The sequence below is a fragment of the Sinocyclocheilus rhinocerous genome, unplaced genomic scaffold (genome assembly GCF_001515625.1).
Source record: "Sinocyclocheilus rhinocerous isolate Xijiao unplaced genomic scaffold, SAMN03320098_v1.1 scaffold1180, whole genome shotgun sequence".
In the NCBI taxonomy this organism is placed as follows: Eukaryota; Metazoa; Chordata; class Actinopteri; order Cypriniformes; family Cyprinidae; genus Sinocyclocheilus; species Sinocyclocheilus rhinocerous.
The window spans coordinates 1,166,243-1,176,268 of NW_015665886.1; the positions used below are offsets into that span (position 1 = coordinate 1,166,243).

The following is a 10,026-nucleotide window of genomic DNA, read 5'->3' on the forward strand; positions in this document are numbered from 1 at the left end:
TAGCTTTGTAAAATTACGGTTGAACCGCTGATGTCACATGGATTATTTTACCGATCTCCTTGCTACGTTTCTGGACGTTGACCGTGGTAGTACCCTTGCTGTCTATGGGAGGGTCAGAGAGCTCTCAGATTCCATCAAAAATATCTTAATTTGTGTTCCGAAGATGAACGGAGGTCTTACGGGTTTGGAACGACACGAGGGTGAGTAATTAATGACAGAATTTTCATTTTTGGGTGAACTATCCCTTTAAGTGTGTGAATGAGTTCTCTCTGCGCGCACTCTGCTAACAACGCAGTGCAAAACGTAAAACACATATCTCCAGACGACTTTGGTTTTGTGGTCTTCCATTTGAAACCTCAGGGATATGTCACTCAATTTTACTTTCTCAACCGCTACACAATTTCCTTATCGATCCATACTTGATGATAAACAAAATGTGCGGTACTTCCCTCCAATGCAATTCCAATGTGGGCGGAGTTACCTTGCTTGACGCCGTAGAAATAAAAAACAAACGACCAACCAACTATATACACACACAACCGCTGTGTATCACCTGAATATAACCTGAGTTTCCAAAAAAATAATAATAATTATTATAATTAATAATTTAGTGTTTTGTAAATGACTTCATGGCTATCATCCTCCAATCTCCATGAAACTTTTGAATTCACATTTGAATTCTGAAACTGAATTTCACAATGAATTCTGTCAATATTTAAATAATTTAGTATCATATAAAATTAGCTATTGAATCATTCATGTTCACAATCTGCAATATAGCCTACTCAGTTTCTGTCAGGTTCAGGCCTTCCTAATGACCCACCAGCCACAGTTCACTTAAGAGTTTCTTTACTGCTATCAAAATCCACAGGCTTTCAGATCCTTTCTTTCACCATTTCCTTGGCTTGCAGTATTAGGCGAGCTGAAATCCCAATACCCCACTCTATTTCTCTTCTCCACGGGCTAATTTATTGCTCTCAGCAACTGAACTTTCACACTATTTGCCTGGCAGGCAACATCAAGTCTGCACACTGTACAGGTTATGGGTGTGTGTGCACATTCATCACACAGAATAAGGCTCATTAAACGTGGCGCGTGGTACCACAGAGAGCAATTAGCCTATAATGCAGCTTCCACCTGCCATTCTTCTATGCCATACTATAAGCAGGTAAAACTAATTGCTAACATCTAATATCAAATCGAACTGATGATAGCATTTATTTTGTATCCTATTATCTAGTGCACCCGAGTCAGTTTGGAAGGTTAACGTTCAACATGTGGCTCATACTCGTAAATAAGATACAATTATTCATGTACTTGCATGCAGACTTGTCACATTTAAATTGAATCAATAGGCAGTGAAACCTTTCCTTCCTTTCCATTTCTTCGAGAAAACTTGGAAGTAAAAAAAAAAGTGAGAGGATTGGGGAAAATAAATTCTGAAATAGGGGAGATTTATTGCCCCCCTGAGGCCCTGCCCCCCTTCGCTTTTCTTCTGAAATCCATTTGGCCTGGTCCCTCCATTAGGCTGGCTGTCAGGCAGTGGATGCTGGGACGGGCGGCTGTGTAGAGAGAGGCAGGAATGGAATGAATTTACCTGGTCATGTAGAGCGGGTATCAGAGACAGACTCAGCCAGCAATCCATCAGTGGCACCAGCTTCCTGTCAGAGGGGGGTGGGCCGAGAGGAAGAGACACATTGGGTCAACGGAGCATCTTCATTCTCTAGTGGTTCGCGTGCCGTGGGGAGATGGTAAGCGAGGGGGTCTGTGGAGCAGGTTGAAGTGTGCACATTTTCACACTGTATACTTTCTTAATAGGCCTGCTGATGGGAAACTAGTGAATGAAGGCAAGACAAGAGTCCAATTATCCCCTATGGTGGGCGCCTTTTAAGCAAGCCAGCTAACCTTTGACCCCTTTGTCTTTGCCCTCAGGGCATAACAGCTCTCGAACATACACTCAGCCCATCTGAGAGCCCCGAGAAAACACACACTCACCAGAATCTAATGGACTTCATTACTTTGTCTTGTCAATGCCTAGCGTTGGCATGCTGCCTATTAACATGGTGTTTATGTCTTGTGCCGACTGTCTTCTGCATTCATTAAAGCAATGAATTTCCTGAAACAAGCTCGTGACAGGTGGGTGAGCAAATACCAAAATAACGGTCCATTAGGGATCCATTTAACATGCCTAAAGTAAGGGGAAATGAGCTGAGAGTGAATTTTTCAACACTCTTCATTTAAAACTGGCTTCCTATGCAACATTGAAGATTTAACTGCATCATGGAAAATGTCACAAATTTTTAATATGGTATTTATTTATTTTTACTAAAGAACATCCAAGTGGAGTGTTTAATAGAGCTTTAGAGAGACCAACTACTTTTACATCCAAGTACAAGAAGAAATATACTTTTCTATTTTTCTTGTTTTACAGTTTCACTTCTGCAGATAAGTATTATACTTTTGATATTCAGTGTTGTAGTGCTGTTTGTCCAAGCAATGGAAGACGGGCATGTTTTAAACTTGCTTGAAAAGTCATTTTTGCAGTTCCATTCCAGATGAAAAACATTCTGTTGAATGCAACACTATTATTCATTTGCTGTTAGCAACATCTGTTTGGTAGATCCAACTTAATGTCTCACATAAATAAATACAAGCCACATGCTGAGTTACTTAAAATTTTTTTATTATTATTCATAAGGTAGGATTAACAACAAACATGCGTCTTACCACAATAGAAAATTGTAAGATATTGCACTGGTTTAACTCTAGAAGATTTTTTTTCTTTGCCCATTTCTTTTCACTTGTGTCTGTACAACCACATTGTCTCCTTTAGTCTTGGACAAAGCATGACTGACACATGGACAGTGCCCTAAATCCATAACACCACTGTATCACCATTGACTCCCATACCGAGTGCCAGGTCTTAAAATACACACAATATCTAGTCATTGTCCCATTCCATCTATGTGTCATGTCTAAGGCAGTGGCCATTGCACACCAAATAACTTCAATTCTTTTCATATTAAAGACACTCAGAACACCAGAACTAAAAATATTTACATAAAAGTAAACCATCTCATCTGTGCTGCCATTTGGGTCGAACACAAACACACACAGACATTAGGAGAGGGCAGTGGTTGGACATAGAGTCTATATGCGTGTTTATGGTAGGCAGATGTAAGTAGTACATGTATGTGTGCTCCAAAGTTTTGTTTTTTTCGATCATAAAGAGCCAAGCTATACCACAGGTGAGAGGTGGCGGCAAAATTTGCTCTAGACGGTGTGTGAGATTACACTTCACTAGTGCGTGCATGGTGGCATGTGGCTGCGGGACATTGATGGATGACCACCGCAGGCTTTCTGACACCAGACTTCACCTCAACAAATAGCCCAACCATCATCATCATCCCCATCACGTACATGAGAAGGCAGTTAGCGTTCACTTTTACAGCCCAAGGCAGCTCACGAAAAGGGAGCGGAGATGAATTTAACATTTACACACTGTTTTCCTTTTTTGTTAAGAGCACAACGGGTAGAATGTGAAGCAGGTCTTCAGAGATTATGTGTAAAAAAATTAGTGAAAAACTAAATACTAGGCTTATCGAGTGAATGCAACAGTTTCTTAAAGTCTTTACACCCTGTAAAATCTCAAATGCAATGCAGACAGAAAGGAAATCACTAGTTGCCTGCCATCATCTAAGTTACAAAATGTGCCTGAGCACTCGCACTACACTTATGACACATTATTTAGACATAATGCACTAGTGTGCTGTTTACAAATGATCTCTCAAAACACATGTAAACATTTAAGGGCAGTTTCTATAAGCCCTCCCAATTTAGTTTAAATGGAGATTCAAGTTTGAGAATGATAACTTTGGAGTGGGATTCAGTTGTAGGTCATCACTTGTGGACATAATGGTTAAGCGTTGTTCTTAACCATGTATTTACGCCTTGACCACTAGCGTGTAGGATCGATCAATGTTCTCTAGACCCAACAGGTCAAACACTCTAATAAACCTGACTGCCCACAGATGCATTTCCAACTTCATCCAAATGCCATTCTCACCACAAGTGCATTTTTCACCGATCATGGTGCCCAGATTAATTAGGTTAGTCAGGAATTAAGCTTCAGGCTGCAATGCGATCAACAGCTCCATTCCTTAAAGAAGCATAAGTGTGCAAGACATCCATTCACATTTTATATGGACAAAACATGAATAAGGTTATAGTGTAACTGTACATACCATCATCATGTGACTAAATCACAATCAGTTATAAAGACCAAGTAAAAACACTTTTTCACAATTTTCTATGTGGGCAAGGTCAAAAAGAGGGCAGGAGTGTGTTGGAAAGTGCCTTTACTTTAAGGATTGACTTGCTCTTAGCAACTAGACCTTTTATACTAGGGGCAAGTGTTGAACACTGAGAAAAAAAATGGAGTGGTAAACTGAGTGGAAACATAATACAGACAACTGGTTTTGATTATAAATGTAAAATGTGGTTAAAACATCAAAGTTCTGGTCAAACCCCTCAAGACCCCAACTGGGATCTAACTGGATACTGTATTTATTGGTTTTCATATTATTGACACACAAAATAAAAAAGGGTTTGTGCAAATACATCTTTGCCTGGTATATGACAAAGGGCTGAATCAGACAGAGCTGATATGGCAAAGATAGGACACCAGTCAAAAACACACTCCCATTGTTTAGGGCATAAAACTAACAAATAACAGACTTTTTAAAATATGCATTATATAAGAACCCACAGAAACAAATACTCAAACATGCTTCTGTGCACAGGCGCGCACGCACACACACACACACACACACACACACACACACACACACACAGCGTCTGCTGAAATAAGAAAACAAAAAAGCAAACAAATATACAGAGACAACAGCTAATTGGTCCAGATATTAAAATGAGCGAAAACAGGCAAGCTGAAGAACAAGAAATAAAATGGTCCGCTTGAAATTCTGAACAAAGGCAAAACCAAACAAAATCTAGACATAATGATGTGCAAGTTACAAGTCTTGACATGTCTTTAGCTAAAATGTAGCTTGACATAACTTTACTGGGATCTGAATGATGGCCAAAGATCACATGATTTATTATACAGAGGAATTCCAAATAATTTCTAAAAACATGTTTATTTCTTATTAGAAACATTGAGTAACATGTAAAGAGGTAATTCATGCAATTAATGGCCATCATTCTCCCCCATTATACATCAAAATTTCAGTTACCATATACAACATTAGTGATGGCTGTGCCGAAGGGAAAATCTCAGGTTGAATTTTCATAGACATACATCTCACTGCTGTCCGACACAATTGAAAGCTGACACAAGTGCAAGTGAGAAAGATAGAAAACGCAGTTTGGTTTTTCTTTATATACTACAGGTGTGATGAAATCAACTTTGTGTGTTTGTGAAAATTGCTCGGGATACGCTACTCTTATTGCTGCAATATGTCTTCCTCCAAAGATGAACAGGCAGAAAGAAATACAAGTGAAATGCTGAGGAGTTGCTTTAAGGCACAACTATACCTACTACAAGAGAAGATTCTTAAAGTAATATAAAGATAATATGAAGAGGTAATATACTGTAAGTGGACACGGTTTCTGTCTCTCAGGGCCCAGACCCAAGCAATTTTCCAGGTTTTCTAGCTGCTGAGAAAAATACTAAAAAAGAAGGAACAAGAAAAACTAACAATTATGAAGCCTCAATTATTTAGTAAATGGCAGAGAATAAAACATTCTGAAATTAAGCTGTTGGGATCATCTGTAAACCCCTCCATCTCTTTCTCTGTCTTATCTTTCCACAGTCGTTTCACAGGGATATTGACATTAAACAGGACAACTGCTTTGTGTTACAATGTGTATTTATCTGTCATCAGCAAGTTAAATTAAAGCTGGAGAAAATGTGTCTTTCTGCAAGGCTGCTACGTTGTCTTGTTGGATTTGTCTCGTGAAGTAGTGGAACTAGGCTTTGCTTGGGCCTGAGATTGTGCTTCAGACCTAGGCCTTGGTGCGGTGCCACTTCTCGGAGTCCCTGGTCTATCCTGATGTTCTTCCCCAGCTTGGGAGTTTGGAGGAGTTGGCCTTTTGGAAGTCCCTGGGACCTCTAAAGATCGCTGAGAAGTTGAGGCTGGCTCAGATTTGGATGATGTTTGTTTAGAGGGAGATTCAGTCAACAGTGGAGACTGGGAGCCAGAAGCAGCAGATGGGCTCAAGCGGTCAGGAGAATCAGGACGCTCCAGACGACATTCTTTTATCTTTGGGTGGGTGGGATCTGTCTGGGGACGCTGGTCCTTTGTCCGCTCCGAGGCCTCTTTAGTACCTGGGATGTTGAGTTTGACAGGGCCAAGCACACTCTTAGCCACAGTGGCCAGTTGAGACACGACTTTGTCCATTCCACTCTCAGAGGGAGTGGATGGAGAGGCTGCAGCAGCTGCAGCTGCAGCCTGTCTGCGATTGTCAGCCTCCTTCATCTCCTTGGTGATGCCTCCAGTTGGTGTGATAGCAACAGGGATATCCATGGTCACTCCAGAAGCAGTGCTAGGATCCATTTTACCACTGGTTTTGGACCTGGGCTCAGAAGTTCTGGGGGTCCTCTGGGAATCCAGTGGAGGTGTTGTGGGTTTGACAAATGGGTCTTTGCTGACAGAGGTAAAGGCGCTACCATGGGTGGAAAAGGTGCTGGATAGAGGGCTGGGTTGAGGTGGAGAAGGCCTTACACTGAATTGAGAGTCCTGTGCTTTTGACTCTTCAGCTAGTGTTGAACTGGAGCCTTGGGCCACAATAGAGGTTGTAGGATTCGGTTCTGGGGGCTTGGCGGTACCTTGCATTGACAGTGAGGCTGAAGTTTGTGTCTGAGATTGAGTGGTACTTTGGCTTTGTATCTGCAGTCCTCTGCTGGGCTGAGGTAAGCCTGGGGCTGCAACCGTTGAGGGCAACAGTCCCAGTGTTGGTGGAGCTGCTGGTCCCATCCTGATGGTATGGGGAAAGGCCATTACAGTAGTAGGCCTCAAGACATGGCCTGGAGGAACATAGCTTGTCCTACGTCCATCTTGGCTATCTTCCGACCCTTCATCTGTCTCATCCTCTGAGGAGTCCACCTCGTGGATGGCATCCTGCTTTTGAAGAGACTCGCGACGCTCAGCGCGATCCTGGCGTATGGCAGACAGCTTGTCTTTCAGTTTACTCTTCCCAGGAACAAGTCCCAGAGTTCCAGTTCCAGACTCAGGACCTTCTTGCCTGCCCAGTTTACGAACTGAACTTTTCTGCAGGCTGCCCTTTTCTGCAGGAGACACTCTTCCTCCCATTAGAGTCTCACTGGCTGACTCCTGCAGGCTCTGTAGACTGGGGTCTCGCTGCAGCATCTCTTTTTTAAAATCTGAATGTGAGGTATCAAGACTGTGTTTGCGGCTGGCACCAACTGGCAGCTTTTTATCAGCAGCAGAGGATGGAGAAGGAGAGGAGGATGAAGAAGAAAGAGAGGCTGCAAGCTTCTCAGCTGATTGGACACGTTTGAGCAGAGGAGAGCGAGGAGGGTCTGCACTCTTTGGGCGGGATATCTGTCTTACTAATGGAGGTGAAGAGTGGAGTTTGACAGGGAAAGACTGGCCTATTGAAGAAGTGATGAGTGAGTGGCTTGGCAGGGGTGAAGGAGAACGCTGTGGGGAGGTGCTCTGAGGGGTGGGTGATGGTGTACGAGCCAGAGGGGATAATGGGATATTGCCTGCTGACTTCCGGCGGGGGGAGCGGTACTGGCGCTGTAGTTTAGGAGCCAGACCATGCAAGGAGCTGGGTCTGATCTGACCAGAACTGGCAGGAGAGTTTGGCACACTGGAGCTAGGTGAGCTACTTTGGGATGAGTTCGCACCAACTGCATTAGAGAAAGAGAAAGTTTAAGGTTAAAGATTAAACTTTTAAAAAGAAATATGAAGATGAATTAAATTACTTAAGACAGGATATTGATTTCATAATGGGGAACTAATTACAATATTGTATGTAGATGACAACGTTAAATGAATTGAGAACATGATTTGACATGACATTACGTGCATCAAAATCATATTAGCATTAGTTTGTATGGAGCTTCACCTGAGTGGGCAGAGTCGGGTGTGGAACGACAGCCCTGTGTGGGTGAACGAGGGGACATGTGCGTGGGAGACCCTGGGACACTTTCACCTGATGAGACTGAGCGGTTCAGAGAGGACAGGCTACGACTGGTGTGGAGAAGGGTCGCCTGCTTGGTGATCTTACGAAACAGGGAGTTTCTCTTCTTACTGTAGTGGATATACAAGTATATACAAACCATAAATGGGATAGCAAATGTAAGTCTGAGGAACTGAAATGGGAAGAACTTTGTGTCTTAAGTATTTGGATTTGATGGTAAACATTAGACTTCACCTGTCTTGTCCTTCTCTGGTTTTGGTTCTTTTGTTGCGCCGGGCCATTTTGGACTTGTGGCTGGTTTTGCGTGCAGGGCCAACTTTAATAGATGTATTCTCAAAGGGCGTAGCAGAAATGGACACCTTACTGCCACACTGCAACATAAAAAGAAATTAATCTGAAAATCAATAATTTCTAAAGCAACAATGCTCATCAGATTAGGGCTGCCAATGTACCTTGAGAATGAGCTCTACAACTTCTGTATGCACAAGTCCATGGACAGTCTCTCCATTAACATGTGTGATGAGATCTCCCTCTCTCAGTCCAGCCTCATGAGCAGGTCCCCCATCCTCTACGTGCTGCAAAGCAATATGTTAGAGCACTCAAAACCACAAATTGGTGCAGTCTAACTGCATCAAGAAGAATAACAGAATCTGCCATACTCACCCAAACCATGTGGTGCACAGTATAAATGTCTGTGTCTCCCATGTAAACCCTGATGGCACGCAGGGTGAAACCGTATTTCTTGCCGGCTCGGTGGATGACTATGGCGGGTTTGATACAGGAGACAGCTGGGGACAGGTCTCGGCTGGGTGAGGAGTCACGTGATGAGGGGTTAGACGAGAGAGAGTGAGGGGACATGGGACTGGCCAGAGGAGAGGCACCGTGGTGATCTGACAGACAAGAAAAAATAAATTGTGCTGCAGTTAAGGTGTGACTTTCCTCCACATACATTTCTAAACGATAGAGACAGCCAATCCAATCAAATGACTAGTAAGACATGGTCCATGTTGGTCCTGGTTAGGGTTGTGACGGTGGCAGATTTTTACCACCGTGGTGGTAATGGATCAACTACTGTCGGTGGCGCAGTGTTGATATATATATATATATATAATTAAATTAATATTAATTATATATATACTTATATATATATATATATATTATTTTGAAACACAAATAATAAATAAATGATGCTCGATCATCTATTAACAAACATGCGTGTTTATTTTAGCACTTCCGTGATGTGAACGCGCAGTCAGCAAAACACTAAAATAAATATCAAAGAAATAATACAGTTAAATAAAAAAGTAGCCTAAATAAGAAAGTTACACCCTGTCTACCGGACACGAGTGGTGCGGCGTGACAAAATACTACTAAAGAACTCATTATAATTAGTAATGCTGTTTACACTGGATGCGGCGCAACACGACATGACAAATCCCCGACAGTAAACTGCCTCGTCCTGTTTATGAGGTACTGACACAAAGTTCAAATGTCCTGTGTAGAGACTCAACCTGTTGAGGCGGTGTCGTGTCAGGTGTAGACACGGTTCACTGTTCCACAGCCAAGCAAGCGGGCGCATTAACTCCTCGTCTGCACGCGCTCTCTTTGAAATAGGAATCGTTGACACATTTCTTGTTAACATCCATTTATCGCTGTCTCGTTTGTATTTGGCCAGTTTGGAGAAAGCCTCACCAAACCTGACCAGCCAGGCATTTGCGTTCACGGGAACTTGAAGACACACAGAAGCACAAACGCGGATGGGTGATATGAATGGAGATGGCTCCAGACCGGCAATGTAGTATTTGGTTTCCCAACAAGGTCCATCGCCCAACACAAAAT

The 10,026-nt window shown here is 42.6% G+C and overlaps 1 protein-coding gene across 3 annotated transcripts in view; it reads right to left on the reverse strand.

Annotated features, from left to right (window-relative positions):
- Window positions 1-2,666: 2,666 nt before the first annotated feature.
- LOC107731627 (microtubule-associated serine/threonine-protein kinase 2-like) overlaps window positions 2,667-10,026 on the reverse strand; it is a 31,710-nt gene continuing 24,350 nt past the window's right edge. For all 3 annotated transcript variants that reach the window (XM_016542755.1, XM_016542754.1, XM_016542752.1), the window contains 5 exons: window positions 8,851-9,077; window positions 8,640-8,762; window positions 8,422-8,558; window positions 8,113-8,297; window positions 2,667-7,894 (listed from right to left, as the gene is read on the reverse strand). In XM_016542755.1, the coding sequence (XP_016398241.1) occupies window positions 5,949-7,894; window positions 8,113-8,297; window positions 8,422-8,558; window positions 8,640-8,762; window positions 8,851-9,077 (2,618 nt within the window). In that variant the 3' untranslated portion in view covers window positions 2,667-5,948. The remainder of the gene's footprint in view (window positions 7,895-8,112; window positions 8,298-8,421; window positions 8,559-8,639; window positions 8,763-8,850; window positions 9,078-10,026) is intronic.